We start from the raw sequence: 23,479 nt of genomic DNA, 5'->3' as shown, positions 1-23,479 counted from the left end.
GGAATAAATGATTTTGTGATAATGATCGAATTATGAATAATTTGTCCAATACAACTATATACATATTTCCACTTTCTGGAGTTTGGACTCTTAAATGCAAGAGTACAAAGTTGAGGTATAATTCAGGTGGACACATGAAATGAAGCCTGTAGCTATATCTCAGTATTTGTTATTGCAAGAAAGATTTACTTAAATCTGCCCCTAACCTTTGTCAAGGATGGTTGCCACATAGGTAAAATATCTTAAAATTTTAACCAAAATGAGTAAATTTGTTGATCTGAGAATACTGGCACTGGTTACCACCACACCTCTTAAAATGTACCAAGATTGCAGCGCCAATTCAAAATAAAAAATTATGACCTTATTAATTTCGCTGAGTCAATGTTTACTTTTAATTTAACTCTGCTTTCAACGAAGTTTGCAATCCATATTGGTGTTGTTGATTCCTAAAATCCCCTCACCATTCTAAAACAGCAAGCAGCAATCCAGTAACTTACGTTTGAAACAGAAAAAAAAAATACAGGAACAAATAAGGAGCTAAACAGTGACTTAAAAAACATGCATATTTATTTTACAAACGGAACACATTAAATAAAACTACAAATTAACTTAGCTCATATAAAAAGATAAGGATAACCCATTCACATCCAAAAAAGAATAATTTACTGCATAAATTAATATTCTCACTATTTTCATATACAATTCATTGGAAAACAAAAACAGTCTTTTAGACCTCTTGTCCAACTCTTGAATCTCTTGTCTTGCTTGAATATACCTTGTGATATTCTGATAAGGTCAAATTGCAGATGCAGGAAGTACATACGGCATTTCTTTTGAGAAATCATGAAATTCCCAAGTTGAATTAACAGAGGAGTTCTGAGGTCTGAGTAGTATTCAGTATGCAAACACAATGTGTACTTATCAGAATAAAACTTGTTCAGTATGCATAAACAGCAGAGGAAATTTTGGCTTGTCAAATAAGGTCACAAAATACAACCACTTTTTTTTTACAAAAATACACTAGTTTGTTGGCTTAAAACTACATCATACACATACTATCAAATATGATTTCAATGAACAGAGAATTATGTCAAGTTTATGGGATGAATGGATCTGAACAACTGTAACAATGTGTAAAATGTTGCAAAATATATATATCTATATTCTATCTGGTAGTTTTAAGTAGATACATGTTCTTGTGGGGGAAAAAAAAGATCCTAAAGTATGTATCTTTCCCAGAGTGCAAGTACATGCAGACACTATGATTCTGATCTTTTCATGTTTTGAATTTGCATTGAAGAGTACAGCCTCTTCACAAAAGCCAAAGGGTAAAAAGTCTGCGAAAGAGTTTCACGTGAAACATGCAAACACAGTTCTCAACAGGTAATGTTAAAGATATTTAAATGACAGGTAAGTGCATGTTTATATAACTTGCATAATAGTTTCATAACAATGAGTACTGCAGACAACGTTCAGCAGGAGAAATGCCTCAAACCTTTGTTTTCTGAAGTTTTAAGTTTTCATTATTGCTTGTTTTATACTCCAACATCATGGTATTTTCTGATATTTCAGTGCTTTGCCTATTAATTCCATTATTTTTCTATAAATCAATGTTTACTTTTATGCCAAGTATAACTTAAAGGGATGGCACACATTTTGGTGTCTTGTTTGACTTATAATACTTCTTCATCTATTTGACATTCTCAAATCCAACCTATTAAGATGTGAGATGTTGAGTACTGGGACGTGTGGCCCCTTGGAAATTCAAGTTGTGTCAGGGAAGTAGTGGACCACAAGATGTGGCTATGCTATGTTTCTGACGAGACATTAAATAAAACTGTCAACCCCATGACAGACATGAACGATCAGCAATCACTTTTCGCAAGAGTGAGGATATTGAACCAAGATTTACAACCAGCTCCAATGCAGATGTCGCTACCTAACACCCCTCTAGTTTAAATGAGGTTAGTCTGTTTCCTGCCTCGCTGCTCCCTGCCTTTTGAAGCTGCTCCTGTGGTCCAGTTGTTGTATGATGTGGTGGCTCACTATGGCAGCCACATTGAATTCCAAGAAATCTTCACTCCACCTTATGACTGGTGATTGAGCTGAGCCTTTACTGGGAAGTGACTAGCGATCTCCAGTGTTAAGAGAGGCGCTCTTTGTATTGTTAGTTTAATCAAGTGCTAATATACAATTAAGAAATACAATTAATTCAATTTCAGATTTGTTTGCATGGTGTGAGTCAAGGTTTCCATACTGAACTTGAATTTTAATCCTTAAATTAAATTCAATCCTTACAAAAGCCAATATGTCAAGTATGACAAGTGGCTTTTGTCATAGTGCTGTGGTCAGTGAGCATCACTTTTTTCTACTTTCAGCTCTTAGTTACATGTGAATTTTTATCACACATGTATTTAGTTTAAAGAGAGGCCAGAGGAGAGCTCCCTCCAAAGCTTCTGATTGTTAATACTGAAGTGTTATCGCATGACATTTTTTATCCATAAGGCACTTGAAAATGGTCAGAAAGGCAGGAACACCTTAGCACTCAGAAAGAGAGAGTGAAACATTTCTAGCAATCTTAAGGGGTTTTTAAATCCCATTTACCTGAAAAGACCCTCTGACAACATTGGTGTTTTTCTAGTTTCAGTAGTGGTTATATAACCAGGGCAGTCTTTTATTTGGTCTGAGCTCAATACGCTCAGATTATTTGTTTCTTTACTAATATTTATCTTCATTTTACCTTATCTTATTAGATCAATCAGAATTCAGCATAAAAAAACAAGAACTAACTTAAAGTACAATGTGTGAGAAGGACCTGTTTTTTTTCTTTCTATTCCATCAATGTAGGTTTTTGGTCCCCTTTTTTGCCCATCTGGTGTTTTGAAGGTCCATGACTTGTTTTTTTAAAGCCGTCTTTCAGTGTCCTCCTGAAATAAACAGGATTCAACTCCGCAACTTACAGAACATCCACTGACCGTGTAGCCTGCAGTGTGAATGCAGTAGAAGACTGGTTGTATGACTGAGTAAGGGCTCTGTCTGCTATGTATTGTGCCGCAGAGAAGCTCTTTTGAATATCAGTAAAAATGAATTGTTAGATCCCTCAACATCTCCAGTTCAATCCATGTGATGTTGTTATGATACTTGCACGTGCCCTCTGTCGACACCGGGAAACCATCTCCCTCTGCGTTTAAGGCACCGATATTCAAGGGCAGCTCGTACAAAGGAAGCAGAAAGTTAAACCACCCCAGCAATGTCTGGCAACACCCGGCCTCCTGTCTCTACATATAGGATTGTCGCTCGTTTGGTTTGGACCGTGCTGGATGCTGCTCTCCATCACGTCAGTCTGGTAACTGTGAGCTCGCATGTTTGAGAAGTCATCTAGCTCCCCTTGGAGAATGTCTTGACAGCTGGGCATGCCTCCTTAGTTTCCCACCAAGGGACTGAGGTCCCCGTGATGGTTCTTTAGCTTTTTCTTGAAGAAAGATATGGTGGAAGGCCTGTAGAAGATGATCCAGGGCTCAGATGCTGTGTTCTGACTGCAAGTGTCAGAGCCGTTATTTGATGGTATCGTCGGGGATCTAAAACCGACAAAGTATCACCAATTATTGGCGTAGTCCACATAAAGATGGACAGTTTTTGATCAATCAATCAATCAGGAAAGCTTGGTTCTGATCAACTTCCTGCTAGTACAGAGCTATGCAGATAGAGGCTAGAGCACCCCAGAGTACATTAACACAGTAAAAAAAGGCCATGTAGTACTAACATTATGAATTTTTAAACTTTGCACTCCATTTGCCTATTAGTATTAATGTCCTATGCAATTTCTTTGCTTGTATTATGTTGTATACTGCATTATTTAAACAATGGCCTCAAACAAATGAATACTTACTTCACTGTGACGTGTAAGAGGAACTTCGCAACCATGGCTATGACAGTCAGGATCAGAAGAGCTGCTAGAGCATAGATAGTCCACACTGTTGGAGGGAGGGAAAGCAAATGGAAGAATGAACACCAGGTAAAATCAGCCTGTTTCCAAGCGCTTTTCATTTTCAAAAGTATACTTGTTTGTTTCTCCACAAAAATTGTGCATAGTGCGGATATGGGTGACGTATTTCTAAAATGAAAATTATGAGAGTAAATTAGGTTGTTTTTTTTTTTTAAAAAAGAAAAGGTCCTGGGTATATACAACAAATTAATAAAGGAACAATGCTCAGTAGATTGTGCTTTATAAAATAAGCTATCCTTAATCCCACAAATGGCAAAGAGCATAAGACTCTTTACCGGAAAAGCAGAATTTGCATATTAACACAGCTAGCAGAAGGAGCTACTGACCTGGCATGTTATGGTCTGGTTTACTCGGGCTGGATGTGATGACATACAGGATTTGAGAGGATCTGGCAGCATTTAAACTGATATTAGCCTTTTCTGTTATCACTTCTGGAATGGGTCCAGTTGGAGTGACAGGCTCCTCAACCGATTTTGGCATCTGACCCCTCAGAGCTGATAAAACAACACATAGCAAAGCAATCAATTCAACTTCACTGCACTACACTCCAAAGCACTGTCATTCTATTTAATTCACCAAGAGTGCCAAGTGACTCTAATTATGAGCCTTCAATGGCAGCAGAAGACGAAATACAGTAGGAATGATTGTGCATGTAATTATATATAGAAATAAAGTTTGGAAAGGGCATTAATGGTAATACATTTTTAGATAATAGCTACAATAATAACATACAGTTTGGTTTTCTTGGCATATTTTCATGTTCATGTAACTCGGTGAGGTAGGAATAGCCATGCACTTTCATTTTTATAAATGTATCCTTCATTTGCAACCAGTGTATTTTGTTTTAATATTAGCTGTAAATCAAATTCCAAGCACACCACCATAAAACCTTTCAGCCTTGCTGAAAATGTTGCTGAGTGCTCAGCTTCAGAAATAAATCTGTGCTACCATGTATTACTTTTTCCAGGATGGCCTTGAAAGAGCGGTGCATGCATCTAAAGATGTTTTTTCTCTACAAAAGATTTTCAGGTATATGTCTTTTATTCTTTAAGCACTAGCCTAACTTTGAAATTCTGTTGATCAGCTTTCAGATACAAATGCAGGACGTCTGCCTTTAATTGATGCCATTAAACCTGTCACTTATCATATTAGTGATATTTTATTTCCACATTACTACATTAGTTTGGTTAACAAGGTCACGGTAGTACAGATAAAAGCAGTAGTTCTTTCTGAGTAAGAAACAGGCTTCGTTTTAGTGTCTATTCAATCCAGAGAACTTTGTGATTTCAGATTTACAGCAAGCTCTCAAAGCATGAAGTGGAACAAATATTGTATGCTTGAGGCATCACAGTGTATAACAAGGTTCAAAATATATCTGAAAATATTTTACATAACAGTGTATTTTAACTGTATGGAAAAAACAACACTGAAAATACATTGTCTTCATACATAAAAATATCATTATCCTTCCTTTTAAAGACTTCACCAAATTAAATTGTAACTCTGATATGGAAATAAGATATTTCAAAGTAATAGCTCCTTAAATTAACTAACATTATTTTTTGATAATTTAACTGTAATGTGTAGAAATATTCTGTAATATTACTCATGCTCTGGATTAATGTTTATTTAATTCTCTCCTGCTTTTGTACATTTTATTCCAAACCTGTGCAAACATACACTGTACCAGATAGTGTTTGCAGACTTTATAACACATGCAGTTAAATCTAACACTACATGCTTGTTTTAATACCCCAGGAGAAAGGGTTTTTAAAGATGGATCTTTATTACTGAGTTTAATTTGTTTGGATAAACTATGCTTTATACTTTTATTGGGCCATAATACGTAATTTAAATGGTTATAAACAAGACTACATGATGAAAACACTAAACAGTAAATTCACAAGATGCTGATTAGCACTAATTGTGGACTACTTAATGGTAACGTTGGTCTATTTGCAGTCCGGAAACCTATCCTAAGAGTATTTCAAAGAATATTCTAAAAAATGGACGCTTTTCTGAAACGGTCTTAAGTCTTCTGAATTGGGGTATAAATCAGTTGTTGAATGTGACACTGTTCTGATCTTTTTGTATTTAAAAATTACAGCTGGTGTGACCATTGGAGAAGCTACACAATTTCCATTCCTAGTTACAGAACAGGAGAGGATCTTCTTCAGTCTGCAGCTTGTGGAAGAGTGTTAACTGGAAATCAGATGCACCTCTCGAGGCAAAACACTTCAGAAAGGAAAAGATCAAATGATTCATGGTACCTTTGTAGACCACAGCAAACCCGTGGGCCTGGTTCGTTCTGTCAGAGTAGAAGTAGAGGATGACAAAGTCGGCGGTGATGTTGATGATGCTCCGGGGGTGGTTCCTGCCGTCCAGCCTGGCCACCACTCGATTGCTGTAGCCGTCTAGCAGCTCCACCATGTCCGTCGAGTCCACGATGTCGAAGAAGGTGAAGTTGAAGAGGATGACCGAGGCTCCTGGCACCTGGATTGTCCAGTAGCAAACCCGGTTGGTCCCGTAGTTATCAGGGAAATCCGGAGAATAGATGACTCCAGATGGCGAGGTATAGTTTCCACCACAGGCTCCCACCCGAGCTGGGAGACAGAAAAACATTAATTCTCAAAGCTAAGCAGCCTTATGAGGCTAAAGGACAAAATAATAACAATATACACCCGCATTATCTCCTAGTGATCCTTTACCAATCTGAAAGTAATGTGTCAATCAATTACGAAAGGTATATACAAAACTATTTTATATTTTAGGCATAAACGTATTTTAAAAATATATATATTTCATGTACAAAGAGTAGCAAAAATGTCTTTGAAAAGCTGCACATTTGATATTCTTTCTGAATGTGTGTAACCACCTGGGATATCACCGCAGTGTGAATAAACACACTGGTGACTATCGGAGACCGCGCAGCCAAAAATCCAAGTTTAGCCGAGTTTAATCTTTTTATCAAAACACGTTACTGAAGGTTAAAAAAACATTCCACTCACTGTCAAAAATGATGACTCTCCCGTCACCTCCACAGGGCTGGGTGTGATCCCCGAAACATACATGATTACATTCTGTGCTAGCCGCTGCTCCGTGTCTCCGAAAGTCTGGGTCATTGCCACAGAAACAAGCATAGCCTGACTCCATCCCTGCAAGCTGCAGCAAGCACACTGTACGTGAACACCCTCAGCCGGAGAGGTATCACACACAAGCTTGGAGCAAAAGAGCTCCGAGTAGAAAGAGAAAACAAGTTGATCCTTTTCTCCTCTAACATAAAGCCCGCTTTTCATGTACTAACGTTTCGCCTTTCAGTAAGACATTCTGTTAACACTCTAAAAAATGGTGCAGTGGACCACAGTAAATCAGGCTACACAATCAAAAGAATGTTTAAACACAATTTTTCCTTGGATTGAAATCCCTATCTCCTGAAATGCACTTATAATGTCTGAAAGGATGTAAGATGTCATTTGTAGTGCGTTTTTTCTAAGACACTAATTCTAATTTGTTTCTTGCTGACTTAATTCTTCCCAAAGCGATATGGCAGGATTTCACTAGGGTGGTATTTCTATATGCATAAAAAAGAGACCATATCAGTACTTCCTATGGTTTTACAGAAGCTGAATTTCTCTTTATCTAAACACTGAACATAATTTGGGTTGTGAAACAAGCTCACAATTTCCATTGCAACTCTTGATAACATATTAAATGAATCGTTCAATTTTACTGAGTATCCAGTTACCAGGTGGGGTCTATCTTCTGACAGAGCTCTTTTGTCTAAAGGATGCGCTGTTTCAAATGATACATAATTTGCATGTCTGCGACATTTGCATATTGTTCAAGCAAGTTCCATTTTGGTATTGTGATGTGTCAATTTAAAACAAACAAATTAGTCAACTAATCAAATGATCCTTGTTCCACAGTTCAGCAGGCATTGAAGTGTTTTATTTCTCACGGCATACCAATTACTGACATCAAACATTGGAATCTGAATGTATTGGTTCTGTAGCTTTTAGTTGTAAAGGAAAAACACCATTATTGTTTGCCTGACCCAGGTGAAGGCAGGCTTATTATTATGTACAGTAGTTAAGCTAGAAAGGGAAAACATGAAAATGATATACATTAGAGCCATCTGCTGGATAAATAATGTAGTTACCTTGTATCTTTGTCGTCTGCAGAAGCTGATGCAGTTCTGAATGGTGAGCTTATTGGAGGTCTCACTGATGCCAGTCAAAGTAGGAGGATCCCCACTGTCTTTGAAACAGCCAAGGTTTCCTGGCACTGCCGAATCGAGAGATAAAAGGACAACAAAATACAAATGGATTACTGCAGGAAAAGGCTGTTACATTGATAAAACCTCAGAAATAAAATCACACATTTAAACGTATATATGTCAAATAAAACTGTGGCCCCTTATAAACTATATTTTAACTATAGGAGTTTTATTTTTTATCAATCTACAAAATAAAAAAGAGCTCTGTAGCAATTATTTAATCACACCAGAAGAATTTCCAATGACACCAGATTTTGAGTTTAGCCGTCTCATGCTAATTCAGCTGAAAATGGTACATTTTTTTAAGGTCTGCTTTTATTTCAAAGGAATAATCAGGCTTCGACCTCGTCATTGTGCGAAGATAAAAAGATGGTCTTCGTCTTTTTCTTAATGGGAGCGGGAGAACACCAGAATGAGGGAGCTCAAACAAGTTCAGACGTTCAATTTTTGCTAGTATTTTGAGATAATGGACTCAAGAATGGAGCTCACATTTCACATGCATTTGTATTTGTTTATGGATGCTGTAACGATGCACTGAAGTCTCATTCTTCCTGTAGTCACAGGAGCATATGAAGCCAACAGATGGGCGCTGCAGACAAAACGCATGGTTTGTCAAGCACCCACAGGCTTGCTTTTGTTGCCTGAAGCAAGACAGTTATTAATGAGCCTAGAGTCTGGTGCCCCCTGTCCTACTGGTTGGCACCACAAGGAAAGACATCTGAAACATTAAGTCCTGCACTCTTTCCAGACAGACTTGATTAATATGGGAAGGGAGTCACAGCATTGGGAAGCAGCCTTGTAAAGTATGAGATAAGGGCAAAAAAAAAAGTTCACAAGAAGGGAAGGCCTGACTAAGTGATCTTTCCTGTATTAAACAGACATGGTTCTGGAGGCTGGTCAGCTACTGTTCTAGACTTGTAACAATTTAATACAGCTCAGGAACTTACACTAAAAACAGGAACAAGAATTACAGTAAAATACCAGCATACAAATACAGAGCAACAAAAGGTCTGTTGGTGAGAACAGAGGGTTAAGGTTCCCAAGACACATATCACATGCAGTTGAATGCCAAATTGAATCTCTCAATCAAAATACACAAGCAAAAAAGAAAACATTTAAATTGATGTCTGATTAATTTTGCATATTTGTGCAATTAAATAAGTTGAAGGAATCACATGAGACAGTTTCTATTTTCTATTCTCAAGGAACCCAACATTTTGTGGTATTCCCAGCTATCTTCTTAAATTAACATGCTTCAAAGTCCAGCCTGAGGGTAAAAAAAACTACACAGAGAAACTAAAATACAGTCAATCAGTGGGGCTTATCTTAAATGCTACGTTTAAGATAAGTTCATGTCCTTCGCTTCCCAAATGAACAAATCTGAACAAGGCAGTTTTCCATAACTAATGGCAAGTACAATGTGTAACACTGTGAATGCCAGGAATTCAAATGGATTAGGAAAGTGTCTGCTTGTTTCCTTCAGCAAAAGCAAACCGACCACATTTTTTGGGGAAAATGTGCAAATGAAATGTAATAAAGAAAAACATTGTCCTTTTGATCTCTCAAAAAACCTGGAGCATTATTACTTATAGTACTAGGCTAAAAAAATAAACAAAAGTAACTTAGGAGTGTTAAAAAAACAAGCAACCAATTTTCTAAAAGGCAGTCAGTTGGTTGTTTCTGTGCTTTACTTTTTATGCATTCTGAAAAAAAAATGCATTTATGTAGGCCTTTGCACGTGCTGGCTGCCACTTGCCAATGTAAACTTCAGCTAATACAATACATTCTATATTTGAATACCAGAGGCCAGCGAAATGGTTATTTGTGCCAGAGTGAAATACTAGCAGGGAAAGGTGAGGCTTTTGGAAATACTCTACACTAAATGTGGTACAAAAGAATGATAAAGGATTATCCTACACAGAGCTCACAACATATTACTGATTTTCATTCCTTGCATACATTGAGGTGGAAAGACTATACCTTTGTGACAACAGTTAAGAGTTTTTTTTTTTAAATAAGAAAACACATACTTCCATTACCAACATAAATATATATATTTAACACCATCATCATACATATTCATTTTTGGAATTTTGAAGCGATCTGTTGTCGACAGCTTCTTTTACAATAACTTAAAAAGAGGACTGTATTCCAATGCACTGGTATGCAAATGCTGTCTTCTAGTTTTGAGGGGTTTAAAAAGACTTCCATGTGCTTTAGTTTTATTATCAAGTCATGTCACGACCCTGGGCACATTCAAGGGCTTCTTGGCAATATACGGTACATGTACTAACAGTATGAAAGGATTTGTTCATTCCAAAGCAGGCGGCTCCTTTGACTGCTACAGAACGTATGATGTCTGAGGTTTGGATGGCTTTTCTCTCAGTGCAGTCTCAGTACATGTAAAATTAACACCAGGCTACAACACCAGGAAGCCTCGAGCCATTGAGGTATTAAACTTCCATTACATATTCAAGGCAGTAGAAGTGGCACTTCAGGGCTCCATAACAATGACAGAGACAGTCTTTACTGCTGGGCAGTTGGAGGCCACACAATATCAACTTCCCTTTCTGTCCACTCCGATGCAGCACTTTAGTTCTTATATTGATCCTGCTACTTATGAATTCAATAATTCAGAAGTTTCCTAGAGCAAACGTCTGTAATGGAGTGGACTGGGAAGAGACACAAAGTGAGAAGCCATGAGCAACAGTTCAATAGTCAAATGCGTTTAGGTCGGTCGAGATGAGTTCCACTGAATATTAGCTGAATTCTGGAGATAAAGGACACAAGAAGAAAGTGCTACACTACTTAATTGTAGTTTAGCACTTATCAGGCTTGCTTGGCAAAGGCAGAGGGACTGAAATCAGCAAAGAAAAAGGGCTGTTAGAGAGTGGAACGGAGGTAAAGTCTCACTAGACATTGTTCCTGAACCAGGGTTATTGTCCCTTTTCCTTTATGAGCCCTGGACCGCAGTCTCACAAGTGAGGAAAACAGTTCCCCTCTCTCCAGCTATCCACTTGAGAGAGGGAAGCTACAATACAGCAGCAAGTAGCATTTTTGTATCTGACAGGGAATGGCATCCAAAACAATACAACAGCGGAAGATGCCAGGACTAGACCTGTAGCATTCATAGAAAATAAAAAAAAGATAAGCAAAAAAAATAGTCAGGATAACAAACAAAACAACATCAAAAAGTACTGAGTTGGCAAGTGCACTAGTACTTTTGGCAACATTACTGGCCTAACATGTCTGCAGTCAGCCTCCTCTCTGTATTATTAAAAAAGGTAATTACAGACATAAATTGTGATGACATCTGGAGAGAGTTTTGTGGAGGACTGTGGGTGTTTCTCTTTCAAAATACATTTTCGCTAAGCAGGCGGCTTCTTAAGAGTCACGCCCAGGCTGCACTGCCAGAGACATTTTTAGTTGAAAGAGGAAAAAAAAGAAAAAAGAGGACTTGTCATACTTAATAAGACAGGCTGTTTTCCGGATCTTCCAAACAATGTGTGTCCCTTTCGGCAAAATAGCTGCAGACTATTAATGAACGTTTTGGCTCATATATGCGTAAATTGTTTCTGTAGAAGATCCGAGACATGAGAAAACTTTTCTATGCAAACATTTTTTATTTAATGCTCACTTTCATGCATTTAATCCCATAAGTAGTTGAGCATCTGAAGAAAGGTTGAGTTACTCCAGGTAAAAGAAGCCTGATTAAATCGTATGTAAATGAATAATCGTTATCTGAACTCAGACGTCTGGATTATGATTTTCAATCACCACGACCCTCACCAAGAGAAGTGAACTGAAAAAAGATGGGTGATTAAAAAAAACTAAAAACAGCAGGTTTTCAGCTACACAATTCCTTGTTATAGAAATATAGGAGTCACTTATTGGAGAAGCATTTTTAAAATATCCTCACCTGCCACTGAACCTAATATCAGAATTGATAGCTGTCAACACTGATATCAAGCAGGCAAAATGCTAATGAATACTTTACTGTATTAATAAAAGAAATAAGCTAATGGACTACACATTGGTGGTGGTGGAGGGGAGTCCCCATTACCCGTAAAGCTCTTTTGAGTGGAGTGCCCAGAAAAGTGCTATATTAATGTAAGTATTTTTGTGTTTCTTAACAGTGTGAAGAGCAGCAATAAAGTTAAACTTCCCATGAAGGTGAGCTGAGGTACACCAAACCAAACAAAACTGTCACCTTGCAAGCTTTGAAGTAACTTCTCTCCCTGTCTGTGTGTCTGTGTGTCTCATGGAGAGCAAGCTGGGATATCTGAAAATACAAATTCCTAATGCCAAAAATCATATACTGTATGGCTAATAAAGTTATCTTATCTTAAGTAGTTGAACTTGTTTTGTTAACGTTCCTTTCAAACATTCTTCAGCTCATAAGGAGCGTCATCTTGTGTTAATTATTGTCTAAATTATTATTATCTATTAAATGTTTTCATTACAATTAACTAGATCCTCATAACTACTTAAAAATCAAACACAAAAGATCTTTCACCCATAGTCTTTTTAATTTTTCATTTATTCTGAAAAGCTCCTCTTTTAAGAACGATTTTTGAATAGTGTGTTTTTAAATAAGGTGGGGCAAGTCTTCAGCCATGTATATTCAATCTTCATTTCATCAATGACAGTCGTTGAAGTGCAATAAGAATTCTGGAAAAAATAGCTTGGGGGAATATGGTTTGTTTACTAATCCCATTGATTTGATTTCCTGAAATAAATTTTAAAAATCAGCTAATTTTATTACAGCTTTCTGGCTCAAAAGACATCAGTCACTGGACACCGGACACTGAATAATGTTAAATTTTGACAAATTGCTGCTCTCCATTATCTCCACTCTATCATTGTAACATACATATTCAGCTTCAATTACCAATGTCCAAACACTGTGCTACATAAATTAATAGCTTTCTCTGCAATAAAATAAATAGAAACTGTCAATTCTTTGAAGTACATTCATCTTCTTGCAGCACAATTTCAAAATGATTTCAGCTGTGAACAAGCTTTGCAGTCCATGTTACAACATGATCAAGTCAAAGACCAACGTTTTGCTCCTGGGGTTTTGGAGGATGACCAGCTGTTTAATTAAAGAGAGTGCAAATTTGTTTAAAATAAATAATTAGAAGGTTACAGAAACATGTCTAGAACAACATGTGATGAAAAATATCCAAAATATTTAAGTCTGGGTTCCCAACTATCTTGATTTTGTTAGGAAAATTAGAGTTGGATCTGGAAAAGATCAAGTGCTGTTTCTGGGTTTTTTCCTCGCATAAAAGATTTAGTGCTTCATACAGGCTTTTGAATCACTTCCACCTGCTTTCATGCTGGGGATTTTCTACATATGTATGCCAGAAGGAAAACATTTTATGGACACAGGATGTGAAAAGCCAAAACATTAAAAGGTCGATTCTTTTAAATCCTCATCATTCCTAAATGTTACTTGACAGCTACTTATAATCGGAATTGGTTTGATAAATATTGCTATTGTAGCTAACTGTGGAATTTTACATGTTAGAGTTGATACATGCCTTGCTGGTAAAAAAAATAAGCCAGTTCCTGTGGAGTCTATTTAAAAGGCATTCTTATGACACACCAGCATCACTGCATATTGAGCCTCTTCAAGGTCTCTGACCACAAAAACTCCAATGGGTACTTCATTTTTTGACAAGGCATTTGTTAATTCAGAAGTGTCTCATTCAAGGATGCCTAAACAACACTGAAGAAACAGTGGCAACAACCTAACACCATAATAGAACAATGATGGTGGAACTGGCCTCTTATTTCAATTATGTGTTTCTTTGCTGCAGAGGAAAGTAGGAAGTGTATATGTTCCATGTTATCACCTCTTAATTACCTGAGCCTGGTCTTATCTCAGCATTTGTCTAGTCTGGTTTACTGATTTTACCACATGAATGGGATCTTTCCTTACACAAAGACCATTTCCCATTCTTTATATATGACTGGCACTGTATCCAGTATGTCCATTTATGGCCATTTACTGCTTTCTTTAAAGCTCCCATGCTAATCTCTCTGCTAAAAGCAGTAATCTAGCTACAGAGTTGGCAGCTGCTACACATCACATCTTACCTTATTGTCCTAATAGAGAAAATTCAATCTCATTCCCTGAAGTTTAACTTACTCTATTTGCTTAGACAGCAGGTAATTCACATTAGAGAACTAGATGGCATTAAGACAATGATTCTTAAAATAAACCTGGGTCACATGATTACCAAAAACAATCTCTATAAAATATGATTAAACTACAGTAACTAGGAGATACAGGGATCCCAAGTAGTGTGAGGAGGAAAAAGACTTGATCAAGTTTCACAGCTCTCTGTTCAGTTCAGCCCTTGCTGTTGGCTATAGGCAGTGTCACAGATGCCAGGTTTCACACATTCTGAGGAGGCATGCATGTTGTCGTGCTGGTATGAGGGTTAGAGTGCTAAACTGAGTTCACTGAGAATTGCCAATTCAATTAAATTCCAAAATAAATGTTTTAATTAAATATAGGCCTTGAATAACATATTTTAGGCACTTTAGTGACAGTCTATTGCTCAGAGTCTCAAAAGAGAAAGATGCACTCAAGCATTTCTTTCGTTCTTCTGTTGCACCACTGTGCAAAGGGTTAGGAGATTAAAATCTAGTTAGTATCCCTCTCTTCTTGGTAAGGGAGGTTCCTAATGCTCCTCTGTAACTGCATGTAAACAATCTGAAGAATTTCACCTCCAGGCTTGTAGCCAGGATCACAGAATCCTGTCTGAAACTAACTGAAAAGCAGGTAATTTAGATAGGTGTCTCAAACTCATTAAATGGAGTCATTTTCAGATCTTACAAAAGCAGCTGTCCTCCCAGTGCTTTTCCTTCCATCTCATCAATCCTGCTCTCCAGGCACAAGTAAAAGCCCCTTAGTTCCTGAGTCCAGACTACTTGGACATTTCTAATTACCTTGCAGTTCAGAACAGAAAAAAGACCATGTTATAAACATATAAAAAACTCCACCGAAAACTCAGGAAAGAATGCTGTGAATATCTACTAAGCTTTCATACCTTATAGGTTTTATAATTTGCTTAGAATGAGAGAATTATATTTCTATGGAACTCCAGTTACTGTATATGGATCAGTGTTTTTTTGTCTCTGCCTTGAATCCCTCTATTATCATGCATATTTGTGCCAAAACGTAACAGATTATGGTATTCCGTAAGGCTTTAGAGTGGGGATTTGCTTCAGAGTGTGAGCTACTAAAAAGCAAGTAAAACTAAATTGAAAACTAAGGAAAACATTTCATCTGTGGGTCCTTCTTTAGCCTTCAAGAAGGATCCACAGCCATTGTATATGTTGATTTTACAGCCTGGAATTTACTCTGCTTGTTCTTTAGCAGATTGCAATATGCATCATAAGCCTCTTGAAAATCAAAATAATAACACCTTTTCCTTTTTTAAACACTTCAGAAAAAATTCATTTCTGCCTACTAGTGGTTCCCAACCCTGGAACTAGGGTACTACTGTGTGTGCTGGTTTTTATGGCTATAACTGTTCAGGGCCATGGTGATGGTGAACAATCAATATAATTGTACCACTTATACATACACTTGAAACAGCATTCTCTGGACCCTACTTTTTCCATACAGGACTAACAGTAAGGAGCCCCTCCTCAGCTTGCTAACCCCTATTTGTGGGTAAACAACTCCTAATTAGTAATCAATTTACTTATTGATAAATTATTTACTTATTTTCAATTTACAGTGAATAGGAACAGGAGGGAATAACTATACATTCAACATTCCCACCTTTGAGAATCCATCTGGTGACACTTGCAGGCAGTACACCTGAATCAAAGGTGTTCTGAAATTCAAAAATTAGTAGAGGGGGGATACCATTCAATAAATCCCACTGGAACTGTTCAGAGGCAAAAACAATACCCCCCTATTGGAAAGTGAAATCAGGTAGCACTTGCTTAAGAATTCTGGAGTTAAAACCTGGAGACACAGGGCTGGGAACTATCGTTCTTAACAATGTCTGTGTTGAACCGACATGAGTGACAACGTTCTAGTCTGTCCAGCTGGTCAGAACCTCTCTGTGTTTTCTAGTTCTCAGATGTCAGACGTGTTGAGAGTTAATGCATTCCATGAAAGAGGGAATTGTTTCACCAAAGTGCAGAGGACTTTCAACAGCATGAAGTGACCTGCTCTCAGAACAGCGGAGCATTTCGAGTGGATGTGATGACTTGGTCAATGAATTTCCCCTCACAGATGTTTAATTTTGAGAACATGCAGTAATGCAGCCTGGAAGATGAGTTGGTGTCTGCTAACATCAATTAAACCTCATTTTTAAAAATACCATACCATACCATCCCTTCACCAGATTCACTTTAGAATTCATTTAGGCCTTATTAACGGTTTTATGCAACTAAAATGAGCATTTAAATGTTTAGATGTAAAGTATTTCTTAAAACTCTGTTTCTTTTCCCATTTTAATTGTTTCTAGCTATTATTTGAATCATCGTCTTTTCTACATAAGCATAATTTGAAACTTGTTTGTAGCACATTGGATTTCCAAACTATTTCTTTTGGATTTTAAATCTAAAATCAAAAAGCAGCCAACATTTAAGATGGCCAGCTGAAGATGATTAATTGAGATTCTGATTTTCAGCATTTCTTTAGATGCCTTATCAACAACCTGAATCTATAACTTACCTCTCTATACATGCGGTTTATGGACTAGTTTAGAAGGGTAGAAAACATGATGGGGTTGTATGAAAGATGTAGTATTGTCTTTTAGAATTTGTTTTTATTCAGCCTTTAAACCTACGATACATCATAACAAGAATAACTGAACTTAAAGTTTCAGTTTTCAAGATAGGCACTGTCTATGGCATTATATCTTTTTATGCCTACATGTTTAACCATTTGAGCACAAGGGTTGTACAGTGAGGTACAGTAAAGATTTCAAGATTTCAAGCAAGGAGGCAGTTTTTTTTTCTCAAAAGCTGCTGGGAAAAGAGAAAGAAAGTCATGTTCTTAAGAAACAGTATCTTTGACATGTTTACCCCAAAACTCTCCTCAGATGAGAAACATGCTCTGAAACATGAAGCAAATGTTATGCTTCAACTCAGAAGGGATTGTCCCCTGTATTAATACATTATGTTTACCAGTCTAAAGAAATATGACAGTGCAAGCCGATTCTTTTTTCTAAAGAAATGAATGCAAGCTTAATTGACCTTTTTGATATTCTGATAAATGAAGGTTCAATGTCAAGGTAGTTGCCACTAAAAATATGTACAGCATCTTCCCGAAAAATAATCTCTTAATTATGCAAAGCTTACTGGTCGCCTTCACTGATTTTCATCATCAATCAAATTGATAGATCGATGCAGACCAACTCTGCAGTGAAGACATGGGTTCTTTAGAATTTCCTAAATGCAGAGTCAGATAGATCTTTTGACAGCTGTGCCTCTTGCGGGACAGTGGATCTTTTGGCTAATTCTGATTAAATAAACTGGGCTACAGTCTGGCTGAATGCTAACCAGCCATTCAGAGCAATAAATAATAAACTATTTCAATTTAAGATTTTAAATACTTTATTGTACTGCAGAGAAATAAGAGAAGATCCACAGCACAGGTTCGTGTATTAAATACAACATTAATAAAGTATCACTAACACACCTGTTATAGGACTGCCAGCATATACAGTCGTTTTGAGCAGCAACAGTACAGAAAACACTGTACTTGGATATAACAATCGCATTCAAGGCTATTTCTTGCATTCTGGAGGATTTATCTGAGCTTAATGTATCAACGCAGCACAATAACATATTTTTTATTTAACATTGTTGCTAAACGAGCTATCCTGCAAAAATGCCTGGACAATACTGGGCCATTCCACATCCCACAGCTGTTGTGCAGATTCAATATGAAAAGATTGCTTATAGTCTGTAAGGTAAAATAAACCAATTTAAACAGGCATGGGGCCCTCTAGAGACAGATCTCAACGGCTCCAAAGATAGAAAAAATTGCAAATAATGAGAGTGTTGCGAGATAAAGTGATTAAATAGTAAAGAAAGAAAGGAAATGCATAAAGGAAATAAAAGGAAAGAAAAAAAACATTTTAAATAAAAGAGATGCCCTCCAAACTTGAGGGGATAGTGGAGGGGTAGAAAACAAAGTGTAGTTACAGATCTGTTTCAGTGACTTATCTGTAGAATGCTGCAAAACTGAATCTAAGAAGCAACTGACAACACGTAGATGAACTGTAAATTAAACGGCAGAAGTTTTAAAATTTAAACCCTGGATTAAACTCCATTGGGTTACTGTAATTCAAGCAAAATAAATGGGAACATTAGACAATGCAAAATTCTTATTGTAATCCAGAGTTTATTCTTCTTTGGGTGAGTTCATCCCAAAGCTGTTCAGTGTCACTGGGGGATTCTGTGGAATTATTGATGAAGATACCAAACAGCATGCTGGCTGATCCCACTACGCACTTCACCAATAGAAGCCCCATGTTTACCTTTTTGTGGTGGAATGTTCTGGAAGTTTGCCAGGTTTGTCTTTGTAAATATACTGTTAGGGCGCTGTAATTTAGCAGTGCAGTGATCTGGAAAAGGCTTTATGCTCATGGAATGTTCCAAAAGTCGTGTAGCAAGTTTTTCTTGGTTCTTCTTCAAAAGATATCACCTCACCTGTTCCCTTTTCATTACTCTGCTAATCTTCCAGACCATCCCTTCCATTTGTATGAAATCCCCAAAGCTCTCTTTTATTCTCTTCCTGTATACTACGTTTCAGGTCAAACCCTATGTTGTTTTCTTTCAATCGCCAAAGAAAACAGGACACAAACAGGATTTCATAGAATCCAAATTCAGGATGCGGGATATCTACATACTGTAAGACCAAGCGGAGAAGAACAACAATCTCTCTGCTGCTACAAAAATGCAAAGACATAGTAGGCTACAAGGAATATATACCGTTTTGTCTATTTAAAAATAGAAACTCACACATACAGTGGACTTAATAAAAAACTTTATATTGTTGTATTAATCATTGGGACCTTTTTGTAGTCCATATAGTGAAATGACCAATACAACAAACCTCGCTTTGAAGCTCCTAATTGCAAACACTGACAACGTGCTGACAATTTACAGATTAAACGGGACACAGATATTCAGAGCGAATCCAAGAATTACAATGATACAGTCTGATCGCACATGCAAGTGACAGGTTAAAAGTTGAAGAGGAGCTGGAAAAAATGTAAAGTCATTTACAGGAACTGGGATTGAGAAAAGGTTGCCCCTGAGGTAAAGGGATTGCAGATAAAAAAATATAAAAAGCCAACAGACAACTTGTAAGATTTTAAGAACACATGATAACAACTAGATTAGGTCTGTCTGAAAATCTAGGACAAATTACGCAGATAATTCAATGTTATGTGTTGACTATGTTCGTCTAATTTTGGCTGCACTGCATGATGATTTATACCTTCTTTACACCCCATTACCCATAAATGTCTTACAGCGATAAAACCCAGTCCATCTCAAAAATGCCGATAGAAAAAGAACCACAGTCCCAATAAATCAACTCCTGAACCGAGCAAACCCTAGCAGTGCATGTTCCAAACTTCATCAATTAAAGCAGTATTTTTCAAAGTACTTGTAAAGCTTATCCTTACCTAGTTAATGGGGTTGGGGTTAAAATATTGTTTTTTCCATGTTTGTGCAACCAAACACAAATAACAACAAATTAAGAAAAAAAAAACCCTAAAAAAACTTTTCAACTTTTCGGGAGCAAAGAGGTTTTACATAGACATGCTGTTTACATTTAAAATATGGTCAAGACTGGCTGCCCGAGGGGGATGTCTTCCTTCAGAAACATAGTTTTATGATCCCCATGACATACAATGGTGGGTAGACAAAGCCACCAAAGGATCCTCAGAGAGGCTGTGGTAAAAGTAGAAAACCAAAATTAGAGAGAAAGTCTGAAGGGGCCGGGGACACCCTTCTCTTTCTTCAAAACCATGGTTCAGATGCCAGGATGTAAGTGACACACAATACAGAGAGCGGCAGACGTGCACAGAAAGGCAGAGAACGACAATGCATCCACTGTGCCACACATCTGAGGCTGGGCAAAACGCCACACCGTGCTGTGACGCGTTTTTCTTGTTGACCTGCTAAACAACAGCTCATTCCAGTGGTAGTCCCCAAAGAGGGGGAGGAATAAGATCATTGATGTATTCTTTTTCTTAATTATCGTGCATTCATTTTTCCCATTTAAATGCAGAGTGAGCGCTGGTTGTCTTGAACCTGGCCTTGGGAGGGCTGTAGTGTCCTCAGGTTTTTCCAGGTCTCTCTTAAAAGCACCAGCACTTGAAATTGATTCCATAAGCTGCTTTAGGTTGTTAAGAACTATGATGAAAACCTGTGGATGCATTGGCCCCTCTCTAGTTCACTCACTTTGAATCTCCCCTGAAAAATGCAGAAGTTGGAGACAGTTCAGACTCACAGTTAGTGTGGTAGAAGGCAGAGACGTACAAACTGCTGACTATGCACTAAAAATGAATGCAAAAAAACCCCAAAATGTGGGAAAAATTACCGGGATCAGCAATGTGAACGCCTCTTTTGTAATGAATTGTAAATCGATAGGGAGAATTAGTTCTATAGCTATCATTTATTTCCAGAAAAAGTGACAGAAAATAGGAGGGTATGAAACTTGCAGAGACTTTATGGAAGAACATCTTCTCAGTTGTCACGAAACACAGTAATATGAACACAGCTGCATCAGATATGTGGTAATGACTGGATGTCGCAATACAAGTTGTGTCCTTACTGGTATATCGGACATTCCTGTTTAGAGTGTAATCAATTCAAAAGATCAATCTTAAACAAAATGTTAATATTTTCGATCAATGAGTAAATAAAAAAATCTGAAAGGACGTATAAAGTATCATTTGCCTATTGTGTATAACATAAAAGGTGTTTGTGTTTATACATGTTTAATATGTGACTAATTATTCAGTTGATTTTCAGGTCTACATCACCTCAAATGAACCCCATCTATTCCTCATACAGTGTTGGAACCTGAGAAAATTCCACTGAGAGATGGGTTATGGCAAGGACGACCACAATATGAAATCAGAAAGCCAGATTACAAGGAAATTCAGTTACAGCTGGCTGTTAATAATGGGTGGCCTAAAATTGCAGAGACAAGGAATTGACTTAACACAGCAGCGACAGAGACAGAATGCCTAATACCATTTTCCCTGGGGGCTAATCTTGTAATTCAGACAAACATCATGGATTCATAACCCAAATGAAAAGGGCACTTGTGTGAAGTAGGTCAATTGTAACTCTCATTAAAAATGGAAATTGGCTTCTGTTTGCCCGTACACTCATTAAAGATCCTACCACGGCCTGTCTGCCAGCTGGTACAATTTTGTGCTGCATAAGATAACATCAGGTTGATGTATTAAGTGCCTGGACCTACTCACACTGCCCTTGTGCTGTTAGTGTTTTACCCTAAAGGGCAGCACTGACATTTCTAGGAGTAAGGGTGGCCTGAGCAGAAACAAAACTGAAAAGGCCCCCCCATCTTTCATATTTCGCCCTGTCCCTAGCGGTGCGTGTGTGTGTTCATTCCTCGTTATTAGCTGAGTCTTGCTCCAGTCTCCATCTTGGATTATTCACAGTGACATGGTATGGGATTGTTTGAGGGTGGCCCATTGGCCAGACTCGAAAAAAAGTAACAACACAATTGACAAATACTAAGTTTCAGCTTCCTCAATATTGTTTCATCCCCACATATAAAGATGGTGTTTACTTTAGGTTTCAAAATTCTTCTTTAGAACCAAATCAGATATGTGTGTGTGTCGAGGGGGATGGCAATCGATGCACATACACAGTTAACATTTCATCAAATTTAACCACAACTTTCTTATTACTTTCTGGACAGATTATGTAAATCCATCCATTAACAACAGTAATTCATTCTGCTTATTATTTGTCAGGGACGTCCAGTATTTAATTCATGGTGCTGTAAGAATGTAGCACCAGTGCTTTATAAAATATGAATCAAACTGGCTCTCCTTCAGTGTCATACCAATCTGCAGAACAGCTATTTTTCACAAAAGAAGCTTTCAGCTACTTTCAAGGTGGCGAGCCCTCAAAGGCACACAGTATCAGTTTGCAGGGAAAAGAGCATACTCCAAGAGCTAATGTAAAATTAAGCATGTTGGAACACAGTGTATAAGCAGTGGGAAGCAATTAAGAACCCCCCCCCATGATATTAGAGCAATTTATTTTGCATACACGAATTACACACTTCGCAAACATTTTTAAAGACAAACAAAATTATTAAAAATACCCCCCACGAGTATTTGTATTCCTTCTTTTCATGTAGGTATACAGGTGTTCAGCCAAAACAGTTATTACTCCTTTTGGTTTTGATTGATGGTTTTGTGTTCTTGTTTGATGGGAGAAAAAAAAAAGAGGTCAGCACTTACTCTGGCAGGTCGGAATGTCGCAGTATTTCCAGTAAATCCCGTCTTCGTGATCCGCGATGTAACACCAAGGCCTGACATCCCCATCAGGATTTCTGTGGACGAGGAGAAACCACGGTCACCCATAAAAGCAGGGGGTGGGGAGGGAAAGAAACATTTTTTCATCGCTTCGGATTTAACTGAGTTCATGCCAGGATGAATCCCTTCCTCTATATGAACCTCCCCTTGAGGTTCTTAGCTCCCTTGCTATGCATCTCCTCCACAGGATGGACAGCACAGACAAAAGACTGCCACAGCCAGCGGGGAAGGGCTTTGTTAGTGGCATCAGGGGACCTACGGGTTAGAATCGGCCTGTCAAATTGGTCACTGGGTTTTCTAGCACACTTAACAATCATAAGGCAGTCATAAGGCCTACAAAGCCAACAGGGTCTGGATAGTTCACATGCAAGGTCTATAGACAGTTGTTGCATAAGAACAGTATCCCTTTCAAAATACACATACTGCAACTTCCATGATGATCTGTTCCTAGGAAGACAGATCTTCATAATAAAGCCCACTGGAATTCATTACCTCGCTCTTTTCTTTGCCATAATATTGCACTAATGAGAAAATCCCCTCAAGCTATTCAGATCCAATTCTTCCTTTTGTAGTTAGGAATCTGATGGGTGTTACCTCCTCTCCTCTTTTGCTTTCTAG

The 23,479-nt window shown here is 37.7% G+C and overlaps 1 protein-coding gene across 1 annotated transcript in view; it reads right to left on the bottom strand.

Annotated features, from left to right (window-relative positions):
• Positions 1-549: 549 nt before the first annotated feature.
• kremen1 (kringle containing transmembrane protein 1) overlaps positions 550-23,479 on the bottom strand; it is a 53,133-nt gene continuing 30,203 nt past the window's right edge. Inside the window, exons 3-9 of the mRNA XM_015366435.2 lie at positions 22,787-22,878; positions 8,166-8,290; positions 7,015-7,168; positions 6,277-6,609; positions 4,333-4,500; positions 3,890-3,974; positions 550-3,578 (exon numbers count right to left, since the gene is read on the bottom strand). Coding sequence (XP_015221921.1) covers positions 3,422-3,578; positions 3,890-3,974; positions 4,333-4,500; positions 6,277-6,609; positions 7,015-7,168; positions 8,166-8,290; positions 22,787-22,878 — 1,114 coding nt within the window. The 3' untranslated portion in view covers positions 550-3,421. The remainder of the gene's footprint in view (positions 3,579-3,889; positions 3,975-4,332; positions 4,501-6,276; positions 6,610-7,014; positions 7,169-8,165; positions 8,291-22,786; positions 22,879-23,479) is intronic.

Source organism: Lepisosteus oculatus, chromosome 22, assembly GCF_040954835.1.
Source record: "Lepisosteus oculatus isolate fLepOcu1 chromosome 22, fLepOcu1.hap2, whole genome shotgun sequence".
Classification (NCBI taxonomy): Eukaryota; Metazoa; Chordata; class Actinopteri; order Semionotiformes; family Lepisosteidae; genus Lepisosteus; species Lepisosteus oculatus.
Note: the sequence above shows the minus strand (reverse complement) of the source record. Positions and strands in the feature narration are given on the sequence as shown.